The sequence below is a fragment of the Rhipicephalus microplus genome, chromosome 10, assembly GCF_043290135.1.
Source record: "Rhipicephalus microplus isolate Deutch F79 chromosome 10, USDA_Rmic, whole genome shotgun sequence".
Lineage (NCBI taxonomy): Eukaryota > Metazoa > Arthropoda > Arachnida > Ixodida > Ixodidae > Rhipicephalus > Rhipicephalus microplus.
The window spans coordinates 58,703,097-58,717,005 of NC_134709.1; the positions used below are offsets into that span (position 1 = coordinate 58,703,097).

General features: G+C 41.7%; 1 protein-coding gene across 1 annotated transcript in view; it reads right to left on the bottom strand.

The window, feature by feature from the left end:
* LOC119181428 (glycine dehydrogenase (decarboxylating), mitochondrial) overlaps positions 1 to 13,909 on the bottom strand; it is a 56,448-nt gene that overhangs the window by 20,489 nt on the left and 22,050 nt on the right. Inside the window, exons 9-18 of the mRNA XM_075875743.1 lie at positions 13,299 to 13,379; positions 12,318 to 12,418; positions 11,361 to 11,445; positions 10,937 to 10,978; positions 9,839 to 9,981; positions 8,387 to 8,462; positions 7,153 to 7,278; positions 5,216 to 5,295; positions 3,597 to 3,779; positions 1,737 to 1,996 (exon numbers count right to left, since the gene is read on the bottom strand). Of these exons, the coding sequence (XP_075731858.1) occupies positions 1,737 to 1,996; positions 3,597 to 3,779; positions 5,216 to 5,295; positions 7,153 to 7,278; positions 8,387 to 8,462; positions 9,839 to 9,981; positions 10,937 to 10,978; positions 11,361 to 11,445; positions 12,318 to 12,418; positions 13,299 to 13,379 (1,177 nt within the window). The remainder of the gene's footprint in view (positions 1 to 1,736; positions 1,997 to 3,596; positions 3,780 to 5,215; positions 5,296 to 7,152; positions 7,279 to 8,386; positions 8,463 to 9,838; positions 9,982 to 10,936; positions 10,979 to 11,360; positions 11,446 to 12,317; positions 12,419 to 13,298; positions 13,380 to 13,909) is intronic.

Sequence of the window (13,909 nt, forward strand, 5' to 3'; positions counted from 1 at the left end):
AATATGGAAAACAAAAAATATACTCTTGGGCTCTTCCTCGATCTTCAAAAGGCATTTGACTCCATACAAATCAAATCATTGATTCATAAATTATCAAGTTATGGGGTGCGTGGAGTTGCACTACAACTGTTTAAAAGTTACCTAGAAGATCGTTATCAATATGTAAAACTGAATAACACTATTTCTGCAAAGATAAAGTTGAACCAAGGAGTCCCCCAAGGGTCTATACTGGGGCCAATATTGTTCCTTGCCTATATAAATGATATTGCCGATATACCTCATTCTCATGAACTTATAATGTACGCTGACGATACGAATGTTTTCTTTTCATCAGACAATCTAATATCACTTGAGGTCAGTGTAAATAATTATCTAAGCAATCTTTCAAATTAGTTAAGGCAAAATGGACTGCGCTTGAATGCAAAAAAAACAACCTATATGATATTCCGACCTTTAAACAAACCTATTAGTAACATAGCTGTAAAATTCGAAGGAAATTGCATCGCACATGTTAGGGAACAAAAGTTTCTTGGTGTATGGTTTCAGGAGGAATTAAACTGGAACACACAAGTAAATCATCTGATCACCGCATTAGCGCAAATAGTTGGTTGTTTTTTTAGAACAATGCACTTAATCCCATTGAGGTTAAAAATAAGTATGTACTATGTACTCTTCCATTCTAAAGTAAGTTATGGGACGTTAGTCTGGGGAACGACATCACAAGGGAATTACCATAAGTTAATAACTATACAAAAGAAAATATTGCGCTGCTTTGAAAATTACAGGGGGAATCTACAAGACTTGCGCACTGCTCCACTATTCATTAAACATTCCATACTCAGAATTGATCAATTATATCATTTTAAATTACTTCAGTTAATACAAAAGACTAAGCTATATGAAGAAAGTTGCACCGGAAGACCACACTACAGTCTGCGAGAACAAAAGAAACGAGCTCCCAGAACAAGAACCCAATATGGAAAACAAAGTATTGCTTACCAGGTACCTCAGGTTTTAAATACCCTTGCAGATCAATTGAACTTTAGCGCTAGTAGTGCGACTTTCAAGAAACAAATAAAGAACTTATTCATAACCATCGGTCTACACTATCGAAACTACGTAATGGAGTCTCATGCCTCTGCAAATGCTTAAATTGTTCATAAACTTCTATGTCAATTATACGAGTGTATACAGCGGAATTCATTGTATCCGCATGCATTTTGTGTATGTTTTTGAGTTGTTTTATTGATATTGCTTAGTTGTGAATTTTAACGAGAGTGACTTCTAATTCTGAAAATGTGTTATGTAAACTTCTTATGCTATTTATGTTTGAATTTTGTGTTTACAATTTCAGGTTGCTTGAAACCAATGTATTGAATATATATATTGTTTGTCAGTGCTGATGTCTAAGCTTTGCACTGTCACGGACTGCGGAGGGACAAGGGCCTTTGTCAGGCTGTTTGCTTTTAGCCCTTTGCCCCTGCAGTGAGCTCTGTATCCGGCTTACTGTAAATAAAAATACTACTACTATTCATTGGCTCATCGTTTGATTCCGTACTTTTGGGGCACATCAACACATGCTTGGCCATTATTAATTTAAATATTATTATATTATTAGTAGAGCTGTTATTACTATCATTACTTCACCACACCGCAACAAAACATTATGCCGTTTTGCTCTACATCACATTGCGGTGCATTGTTGACGCGGTGCATTGTTGACGGAGAACTCGTACCATTGTTTCCGATGTACAGCACCTTGTAGTGCGGCTCTAGCCGCTTTCGCATGTAGTTGGCATTGAGCATGGCCACCTCTGTGGCCTTCCTGAGTCCCTGGGAGCCCATCATCTTGATGTAGGCCCACGAAATGGGCAGGATGGCCGACGAACCCCACGGGGCGGCGCACACGGCTCCGAAAGAGCTCTGGCCACCACCACCCAACGACCACGGATCCACCACGGGATGAGAGGGCAGGAATGGTGCCAAGTGGGCTTTGCTGCAAGTTGAAATGTAACGAATATATTAAGCAGTCATTGAGCTCATTTTTGCCAGCCTAAATATCAAGCCGCTCAGAAGTCACCGGTGACCTCTATTAACAAAGGGGTACTGACACGAAAATATTCAGCTGTTATTTTTGATCAAATGAAAGAGCACGTTCTCAAGAGACTAGAAGATGTACTACTTAGCTTGAGAGCACCCACAAAAAGCAATTGCAAAATGTTTTATAGGGCTAATTTCAGTTCACACTGTACTTTGAAGTCACAACAAGGCATAAGCTTGTTAAGTGCTCGCGCAAAATATTTTGACGTTTCGACAGCCGATCCGCTCCGTGGTTCGATTGACGAGCCAGAATGAGGCACGCTGGCATGTGAACTCCTCCACATTGATTGTAGCCTGACAGCACAGTAGTGTCGATGTCAGTTGGTGTGCCACAAGAAAAACGGCTTTAATGTCAAAATAAGTTATCTTATCAGCATTTAATGGGTTTCCCGCAGGCTAAGAGCAGTCTCTGTACACAGAAAATTTTATGACAGAGTAATTTCTACTTCGAAAATCGGTGTCCGTACACCTTTAACCTGCTATATCATTAATTTCTTTCTGAGTAAAGATGTCTAAAGAGTAGTTATTCTAATACAAGTATGAAGGCAACCAACTGAAACCCAGTGCATATTGTGGGCTATTCTGAATAAAAAGGAGTAAGTTGCCTCAGGCAGGCTGGGCGCACGTAAGTTTCGTTATAGGTGGACCTGTATTTGTCTAAGGTGCATATTGCTTCTCTGTGACTATTTGCTTGTTTGTTTCTCTCTTTCAATAACATTGAGCAATGTGCCTTCCCAACCATTTCCTTTCCACATGCAGGGAATAGGACCTTCGTCCATGTGCTTTGCTTCGCGATACTTTGACTGCCACAGAGAACAATGACCGCCACGCGTTGATATCCAGGCAAAAGTGAAACGTGGAACCGAGAAGTTACTTAGACGAAATACCAGATCCCTATATCATAAACAGCTGACGTCCAAGAACTTCCCGATCTAGACCGTGTCAGTTATTGAAAAACGGCACACACTCATACGCGTGCGAACAGCGCCCAGTCGAGAGATGCATTTCATTGTTCTTGCCGATGTCGTTTTTTTCTCTCTTTTTTGGACACAGCTATAGTGCCACGGACACTTGTGAGGCAACACAAGCTTCTATTTAATGGGTTTAGTATTTGATGATTTGATTTGATCGATTGATATGTGGGGTTTAACGTCCCAAAACCACCATATGATTATGAAAGACGCCGTAGGGGAGGGCTCCGGAAATTCGGACCACCTGGTGTTCTTTAACGTGCACCAAAATTTAAGCACACGAGCCTACAGCATTTTCGCCTCTATCGAAAATGCAGCCGCCGCAGCTGAGATTCCATCCCGCGACCTGCGGGTCAGCATCAGAGTACCTTAGCCACTAGACCACTGTGGCGGGGGTTAGTATTTGATGTCAGGGTGACTGTGGTGTCTCTGTCAGCACTTGATCTAAGCGAATTTTTTTCTTAGCACTTTCTTTCGCGTAATCACGTAACAGTGCAACGAGCTCTGCAGAGCCCGATCACTCACACTCCGATGGGTCCCATGCCGGGTCCCCCTCCACCGTGAGGGATGCAGAATGTCTTGTGCAAATTCAGGTGGGACACGTCTGAGCCGTAGTCTCCCGGCCGGCAGATGCCCACCTGAGCATTCATGTTGGCGCCGTCCAGGTACACCTGGGCTCCAGTAGCATGCACCAGGTCGCACACCTCGCTGCAAAAGACGTGTCACTCGTCAGACCACTTCGTGCGATTGCAGAAAAGTCGATGGGCGGGCAGCAGGTACAAATTTACTACGACGACTTGGCAGCATAAGCAAACGTGGAAAGCGTAGTGACATCTCACTCGTCACGAATACGGGTGATAAAAGCCCCTGCTGACAACAAGAAAAAAAGTCAAGCTAGGACATAAGAGCTGATTCCCGGCAACCCTGATGCCACACGTAATATTATTTACGGTGACCATCCTTTGATATGAAGTGCTCACAAACAAAAACTCTTTGAATTTGGCTCCAGATCTTGCGAAAGAAAAAAAATGGTGTCTAGAGAAGACTGCTGCGTCCTAAACAAAGATTGTTAACGCAGGAATAGTGGTTCAACTGAAATAAAACGGGGTCAATTATGCAGTTACGTAAGCATGCGCTCTTTTAAATAACATTTTTTGTCGATGTATAGGGCATATAATAAGAATCTTAATGGGACAATCGTTATTTACGAAGTTCACGCGTCAATACAGAAGAAACAGACATATCACCAGGAAGCCAGCCGTTTCATTCACGTAAATATTGAGCACGTTTTAAAAAAGAAAGTTGGGCCTTCAATTGTAGAAGTTATTTCTCTCTCTCCTTCTCTATTTCTATGCAAAGTTGATTTTCTTCTGCAAGATTATTAGTAAGCTCCCAGTGGGCGCGTTGAAGTAAGAACTCAAATATCTCAAACATCGCAAGTACATTTGCAAGCGCGCAGCTTACCCATCTAGAAATGCAGTAAACAATTAGTGTTCATGTAACCTTTTATCTTTTTTCATTGCCTTTTACATAATATTTCGTTATTTTTTACTCTTATTGAATAGTGTTACTTCATAAATTGGAAGTACTGTATTAACACGCCCAACTTATTTTGGGGAGATATTTTGTTCTTGTTGTTGTTGTTTACTGTAGTCGCAACTGTTACGTGTTTTGCAATCTATTATGGGAGAATTTAAAGCGGAAGGGTCAAGATGTGTTTTTTTTATTCTACATATGCATGAGTGTTCTGTCAACTGTATTATTTTGTTGTCAAGTTAGGTTAGGCTAGTTTTGTTTTTGTAATATTTCTACATATGCTGATATATTTGCTTTGCTCACTCTTCTGTGAGCATGCGTGCCCTTCGGCTACACCTGTGCTTGTTAACTTGCAAGTGAATAATTTCCCACCTGAATGGTCGTTTGTGACTGCAGTATACTGTAAATGAATAGATAAAAATAAATATAAAATAATTAAATGAATAAATGAAGAAATAAATAAATATTGAGTTACGAAAGATGCCCCATCAAAGTGGCTCAAGCAAGCTAATGGTCAAGTGCGATTGCGCATTGAAATAATTAAAACCACATACTAGGCAAATTGATCGCTTAAAGAGAAACTACTTTTCAGTGCAAAGGCTACCTACCAGATGGTCTCCTCGTAGATACCATTGGTTGAAGGGTAGGTGATCATGATGCAGGCAACCTTTTCACCATGTTGGTCGAGCTGGAGTGGAGGGAAAAAGAAAGACAAGTAGTGGCGTACCACATTACGACCATATACCTCACGCGACAAACTTTGATCTCAACTTTTACATGAAAGAGTTTGGCCAATAATTCACACTGCATTGGTTGACGGTGACTGTTAGATAGGCATTTTACACTTGCGCAGTTGCTACCGCATTATCATATGCAACCTCTATCAAAAGAACGACAATCGCGATTCTTTTGGAGATAGAAGCAGAATGACTTTTAAGGTGTAGCACTGAGTTACAGTTCGAGCTTTTAATGATACTTTCCAGCAAAGTATGAAAGGAGAATATTTTTCATCACTATTCCAAGAAGCATGATACCCACTACACACTTGCATAAAGTTTTGTGCGATTTTTGATGCTGAAGCGGACAATGATGAAGAAGTATAGCTAAAGCTTTTTTTTATAATGTATAGATAAGATTTATCACCACTATGTAATCTGTAATATTTCAATAATATAACCTTCGTTATTCTAGAACTCCATACTATTTTACAAAATATCTCAGCTCTTGGTCAATCCCCCCACAGATGGCATGCGCAACAGTTATTAGGTGAACAAGAACAAACTTTAGTAATCTTCTGGAGTATTCGACGTCGCATGCATTAAGCATTTCGCACTGTGTGATGCTTGGTTGTTTCTTTGCTGATCTAAAACGCTTTATTACTCTTATTAAGGTTTGGGTGCACAATAAAGAACCCCAGGTGGTCTAACTTTCCGGAGCCCTCCACTACATCGTCTCTCATAACCATATGGTGGTTTTGGAGCGTTAATCCGCCCGTATCAAATCATTATTACTGTTATTAACATAATTCATTTCCAGACATCAAGCGTGCCTAAGGACAGTTTGTAACGGAGTTTCAAGCACAGCCGTGGCACTGTGGTAGAGTACTCAGCTGGCTCGCAGGGGACCTGTGTTGGAATCCCAGTTTGTCCCTATGTTTTCTATTTAATTAGTTTTTATTTTCTTATTTCGCTCGATAGTGCTTATGAACACCACCGGCGGCAGCAAACAACTACGCCAAACGTGACCCTTGTTGTGATCTCATAACAGCTCTCACTATAAAATAAATAGCTATTATGATTTCAGAGTGGGTGGACATAGAGTGCAACTCTTAAATTATTCATGATCAGTTAGAATCGCATTGATGCTAAACCTCTCCACATATAATGCATGAAATAAATTACAATTCATTAGACATACAATACAATGACGCAAACACAAAATTTGCAAAGACATCATGATCACTTGGTATTTGTAAGAAAAATAGGTTTTATGCACATATGCGCACGTACAAAGCTAGTCCCATCAACTGCTCAAGTCTTTTATTACAATATATTTAAAGAAGTTCCCCTGAAATCACTGCGTTCGAACTATATTTTGTCGTCAGCTTTTCCAGCTTTATTCGCATTGATTTGTGCTCAGCCTTCGCATCTGGAATGATCTCGAACGAAACCAATGATGTGTACACACCTATGGTATGGTGCATAGCGCAGCACCCCACATGGACAATGTAACGTCTTCGTCAACCCGTACGTAAAACAGGGCACCGCCAGAGCATGTGATCTAAGCTTGCAAAGTCTGACCAAAGCGCGCATCAGTTCGACATCTGAATTTCTGGGTAAATTTTGTGCAAGAGTGTGGGACAGGGATGTCCCTAACCTGCAAAAGCCTGAGCGTCAAATGCCTGAGTCATGTTCAGTTTACTCTGAGGTGGCGGATACTTTCGCCTCCTCAGATAAAAGTTCTTAGCGAGTTCATTGCACGTAGCTACATGTGACCGCAAGTAACAAGCAGCAAGAAGAGGTGGCGCCAGAGGTCACGCACGCACCTTGGCCTTGAGGTGGACGACGTCCACGCTGCCGTCCTTCTTGATGTTCACTGGTTCCACAGCCATGCCGGCCATGTGCGCACTCGCCGGATTGGTGCCATGCGCAGACATCGGGATCAGACACACCTGCACAGAACCGAGGCCAGAACGGTAAAATCAATAAATCAATCAATCATACAACTGAACAAATTATATTACAGAGTTAGAAAAACATGTATGAAAACTATTTGAACCAACAGCCGAAATGGCGCGTGAGAGAGCGAGAGAGATAAAGAATAATAGGAGGCAGGGTGGTTAACCAGAAGCTAGTATCTCGTATGCTAGCCTGCAATGCGGTTTGAACGATTCAGTACAAGGCATTTAACAAGCGATTCTGTACAAACCGCTCGGTAGCATTGCAAGCACAAAAATTTCTACGTACTAACTACATTGCAGTAACAGTAACTAGCATTGTAAACTCTTGTTAGAGACACTTAGAGCTCATTTTCGGCACTTTGTCTTGCCCCCCCGTGCATAAATGAGACTGCGGAAGGACTAAAAAATTAATTAGGAGCATCTAGACTGAGCCCCAGGTTTCCGAGAAACAAGCAACAAATACGGGCCATTTTTGAATGCATTCATTTAATAGGGTGCGTTCCTACTCTGCAGAACTTCGGTTGAAGGTGTTTATACTAAGCTCGACAATGAATACCATTCGCGGCACATATTTCAGGATTTAATCGTCATTAATTCGTCAGAACTGGGTCACATCGTCCGGAACAGAAGCATCAGCTATAAGAATAATTCGGGTTGTTAACAACATAGAAACGTTTGGGAAGTGCGCAGGCTATACGGACCTTTTTAATGGGTGGCATTCACAAAGCCGAAAACGAAAAAGTCGAACTATCGTAATGCCGAAATTTAAAACGCCGAAATTATAAAAAGTCGGAAATTTTAAATGCCGAGAACTTCAAACACCAATGCATCAAAATGCCGACATCACCTTGCACCTTGCTATAGTTGAAGATAATGCATCGTAGCAAAATAAAAATTTCACTGCCCTTGTACGATGTGCATACTCCTTTACTCTCGTTTCTAATAGCCCCCTTCCCTTCGCATATGACTTAGCCCTCCAAAAACAGGAATTGTTTATTGATAGATGGGCAGTTTATAAAGGGATATTTCTTTTTGTTCACAGAGACCAAACAACATTAAGAGAAAGCGATCGCGTCGACACGTTGTCTTTCATGCTCACCTTCCTGTGCTTCTCCCCTTTCGAGGCAAAGTAGGAGGAGATAGCCCTCAGGCCGGCATACTCTCCCTGTGCGCCACTGAAAGAAAAGAAAATATGATGTATTATTTGGGATACGAAAAGAAGAAGGCGCGTTAAGAGCTGGCCACAACCCTCAATCCTATAGCTATAAATGGTTAGCCATGGTTTAAGGAAGCCCAGTTTTTGACAAGAACAAGTGAAATATCACCAGATTTGTGCTAGCGTTAGTGCCTTTCAATAGTCCCAGGAAAACTAGTGGGTGCGGTTAAAAATGAACCGCTGCCAACTTGGAAAATCTTAAAGGTAAACTAAAAAAACGTGCGCCATAAACGCCAGCCAGGGCAGGGAAAGGAACGGGGCATGTTTTCGCATTGCCCAACGGTACTAGAGAACCTACTCTAGTAACGTAGCCCGTCCTCTTTCATTTCCAGCCTTTAGGTAACGGCGAAAGTATGGCTCTCGAATTGTTGCCTTCTGATGCTCAGTACCACAAATTAATCAAGTCAGTCAATGAATGTATATTCTGCAAGTTACCCCAGTTTTTGCACATTTTTTGTGGGGCAAACACACTTATAACAGGTTTTTTAAGGGCTGGCTCCGACTGTCGAAGCCTGTATATATTATACATCTCTGCAATGCAGGTAGTTGCTCAAACTCTTTGATACGCGATTATATTTCGTCATTGTGTCCTATAGACAAATGAACTGATGCGTGTCATGCAGTAACACAAATCGAACGCCATACCTCATCTTTCACATCGCAGCGCCCTCGCAAGTTGCAAAACCTATGTATGTAAAAAAATAATGAATATAATATGGCGTTAAATGAAAAATACTGGCATCAAGAACCTCGAATTCTTGAGGTTCTTGATGCCAGTTCTTGATGCCAGAACCTCAAATGTAGTGCCGGGGTGTCTCGGAATGCATTGAATATATTTATAATACCGCTATCATAAAAAAGAAATGGTTTTCAATTTCGAATTCAAGGGGTCGGTTCTGGAGTGTCAACACAGTTTACGTGGGTCTAGAGCACGTGGGGACAGCAATGCGTAACATACTATTCCCAGCTCCGTCCTTTTGCTCTCAGTTGCATGTGCAGCACGTAAACAACGACAAGCGAATTGTCGTACTGTGCTTTCGACTGTTCGACATCGATTCTAACTAAATGCCGAACGTAGAGTTCGCAGACCCAGCAATAAGCGTTGACTTGTCAAGATAGTGCCACTAGCGCTAGCTTAAAGATGCTCGACAACGCAAACTTTTAAATCAAACTAACATTTGTTGTACGTGTTGCTTGTCATTGTCACCCATGTGCTGTCCCATTTGTCCCATTTGCGATGCATCTCTAATTCCTGGCAGTACTCCGTCAAGTTAGCTTGGCTAACTAAGCTCAGGTGAATCCAGCGCACAACAATACAGCATATAGCGCACGGACCTGTTGGGCTGCAGAGACACCTTGTCGTAGCCGGTGATTTCGCACAGGTCGTGCTCGAGCTCCTCGAACAGCCGCTGGTAGCCCTTGGCTTGTTCCAGTGGCACGAATGGGTGGATGTTGGCGAAACCAGGCATCGAACACGGCTGTGCAGGACGAGAAAGAGAGCGCAAACAAATAAAATTCTAAGAAATTTCGGGAAATAGAAACACCGCACACTGTTCGTCAAGTCTACTTTCGTTACGGGTGAGCATACGGCAAACCAAACAGAAGTAGGCACACAGACTAATTTTTTTATTAGTATAACGTTTATGTTCAATGAGAAAACAGTACTTGGCTCATGCATTGTACGACCCCTTAATTGTTGCAAAGCTGTGGCAAAAAAAAACTTCACAAAAATGACGTTATCTTCATCACTAAAGAAAGTCAGTTTCACCCCAAAGGCAATGAAATCAATGCAATAGCGAAAAGATTGAGATGTAATACAAAGAAAGGCTAGAGGTTTGGCACACTCTCAGCCAACGCGGCTGCTTTAAGGACCAGAATGACCTTCGTGCGGTCTGCAGCTTCATAGCAAATTTGTGCGATGAAAGCACAGCAGGTACAATGTTCTGCACAGGCTCGTAACTAGGGGATGACTTATGCTCCCCCCTGAAATTCGTATTCAGTAGGGGCCTGCCTTTTTCTCAAGAGATAAAGCGTATGAGTACAGGTGACCACGCCTTAGGATAAAGTACGGAGCCGGGAAACAGAATTAGAGTGACGCCCCGCCCCCCTTCAATGTTCCCGTCGTCGTGACCAGGACTTATGACGTTAACATGCATAGAATAATGACGGACAGACTTCACTGCGGTTAGGCCTTCACAAGAGCCTGAACTATTCATGCAGTTAAAGAGACTTTGGTATTATGATGCGCATAACAAAGAAAAAATGCTTTTCCATCCAAGATACCACTATTTTAACGTCAAAAATTTCTTGGCTGGCATTCATGCACCACGTTTATCTGCTGTCAAGCATTTCGAAATGGCTTATAAAACACCTCATGTTATTATAATTAATACTAATAGACCCCAATGCAAGCGATGCGAGAAACACACTCACCATCATTTCGACCGTACTGTTGAGCTTCATAGTACAAGATCCCTGCGAAAAAAATAAAGACCGATGAAACTCCAATTATTTTTAGACAACCACATCGCCCTCGCTATTAGAATTATTTTATTGTGTCCAAGTATGGTACTCTATGATTGTTCACTGTACTGTATTTCAACCAGTTAGGAGCGCTGCATGGTAAACAGTTTGGAGTGCTTGCAACAGCGTATCACGTTATTAATGAAGAAAGTGAAGATAGCAGTCTGCTGGAACATGTAGGTCACGTTCACAAGAATATCTGCCCGATAAAACAGCAGACGAATAAAAGCAGCAGTAAGGGACCGAGCAACAAAACGAGTCTGCCAGCTACACACGCCATATTCTTGATCAAAATCAATCAATCAACCAATCAATCAATTAAGAGTGAGCTCACCAGAGGGATCATCGAATGGACCAGTGAAATGTCCTTATTTTCAAGCTGCTTCATAAATCGCACGATTTGGGTCTCAGAATGGTACCTGAAAGATGACATAGAGGATCAAGCTAGCCAAAAAATACGGTGGAAAATTGAGCATTGCTGGATGACAGGGTTCTGTTTATTCAGTGGTATTCGATTTGTACCTTGGACAGCAGTTATGCTTGGTGGTAAGAAATTTAATTTAGTTTTGGTAACATGTTATCTATAGTTCTGACATGCACTAACGAGTATGATAATAAATGAGAACTAACAAACAATGATGTTAAGAAAAGCATAGGGGATGCAATTAGATATAGTTATATTGTAAATGTGAGCAAAAAAGTGGTCTTTCGTCCACATTACAATTATTTCTAGTGACATCCACTACGCTTTCCTTAGCATCATTGTATCCTTGTCTCTATAATATAGTGTCTAATAAAGAAAATGAGCTCTTAAATTGAGCCCTTATTTGTTTACTGACGAGTACAGTGACTCGCCTGTTCATTACTTTTCGTTCTGCTTGTGGTCATCATATCCCTTGCAACGTGAAATTACAATTATGGTTTATATATGACTTTTATCGTCGAAGTGCAAATGTGCAAGTAAAGTAAGTAAAGGTGTGTAAAAGTGCAAGTAATATACTGAGGCAATCTCTATAATCTAGCTATCGCAGGTATGCAAATCTTGAACTGTCAAAAGATACATTTTTTTTTTTCAGATAACATGAGCAAACGTATGAAAATGTACCCTTCAAAGGTGAACTCCTGATTGCAGTTCGAGCTTTAATTACCTTAATTGTCCTTTTCGTCATCGTGTCCGCTCCTCATGGCTGCATGTTACAGCACCATAAGTATGCACCATTAAACCTAATCTTTAATTCGCCATATTTTCTCCCAAATTAAATTAAAAAGAATCAGTCGCTGTCTTGCTCACGTGTTGAAGACGGGGTGCGTGAGAAACTCGGAGGTCCTCTTGTGCTCGCTGTGCAGCAGGCTGTCCGGTGGCTGCTCGGGCAAGTCGCTGGCCAGTTGGGCCTGCGAAACGAATACGAGAAAGGCGAAATCTTAACTACTTAGAAGCTTGAGCCCCTTGCCATACTTTCAACCCATCGGAAGACACAATACATTAGGCTCATCATGGCAAAGCAACAACCCCTAAAACAAGAATTAAACTGTTAAAGTTGCAAGCATAGTTTGCCACACTCATGGTTCATCTGCTTCTAGTTTTCAATTAATTCATCCTCGAGTGGTCACTCAGTAAATTAATTGCTGAGGTTTTACGAGCCAAACGTCGATGTGATAATGAGGCATGTCGTCGAAGGGTTTTCCGCATCGATTTCGACCATTTAAAGAGTGCACAATAATTATGCACGCCAGCGTTTCTTGCATTTTGCTCTCACAAAAATTCCACACCCCAACGTGAAGGAGAATCAAACCAACGTTTTTGATCACGACATCGTGACAAGGTACCATATAAGCTTCAATGGTAAGTGTAATGTATCAAAGTCGTAAAGCCTTCTGGTTAACGTGAGTGGTATGCGAGTGGGCCAGGACAAATGGTTATAGTAGCATGAAGCGTTCTTTGTGATAAGAGCTGCATCATGTAGTAACCTTGATTTAAAATTATGCCTGGTGATAATCCTGTATCGTGTCCTGTTTTTTAAATAACTTTGTATTCATAGTCACTTAGTATAGACTATGTAATTGTACAAAACAGTTCATACACTAACGGCTGCTAGTGCGCGACGCCTTAACCGTCATAAGTCACGTTCCTGATGCAGCCTTAATTCTTGCCAAACTTTTTTTTTCTGCCGAAATCAGTTTGCTGAGAAAGCTTTATTTCTGAGCAAAATGAGAAAAACACAAGAAACAGCCATCCACACAGTGCAATACAAGAGAAGTCGTTTCAACCTACCGCGGTTTTTTTACTCTCGAAGATCCAGAGCAGGTCGTCGAGGTCCTTCTCCGTCACAGTCTCGTCCAACGAAACACCAACCTGCAATTAGTGGTACATCAGGAAGTGATGCACGAACAGAATGTGAGCCCGCGATGCCATCCTGAGATAAGAACTATGATTTTTAAGCACTAGCAAACATTTTTGTTTTTGTCTAATGCACTTCCTTCTCCTGCTACGTACAACATTTAAGACCGAGGCAGCAACATTGTTTTCAGCTATGCATTTATGGAGCCATATACGTGCGCAGAACACGACTTCACCGTGGTCTTCTACCCAGCTGTCACACTAATAACTGCGGGCAAGATAGGCGCATGAAACGGTGCCACACAGTATGGTTTCCTGAGCTACCAAAAATATTGTAAGAGAGTGCACCTTCATTGTGACGTTGTCATCGAAAAACGCTGCCACGATTGGTTCACTTCTGAAGAAGGGACAGCGCCATGTGGTGACATCTTTCTGTAACGTCCCAGTGACCGCAGGACTACGACATAGGGATGTAATGGCGCCACGGGTTTCGCGATCTTTGACGTCATGACGCCATCATACGCAAGGATGACGTAACCGTATGA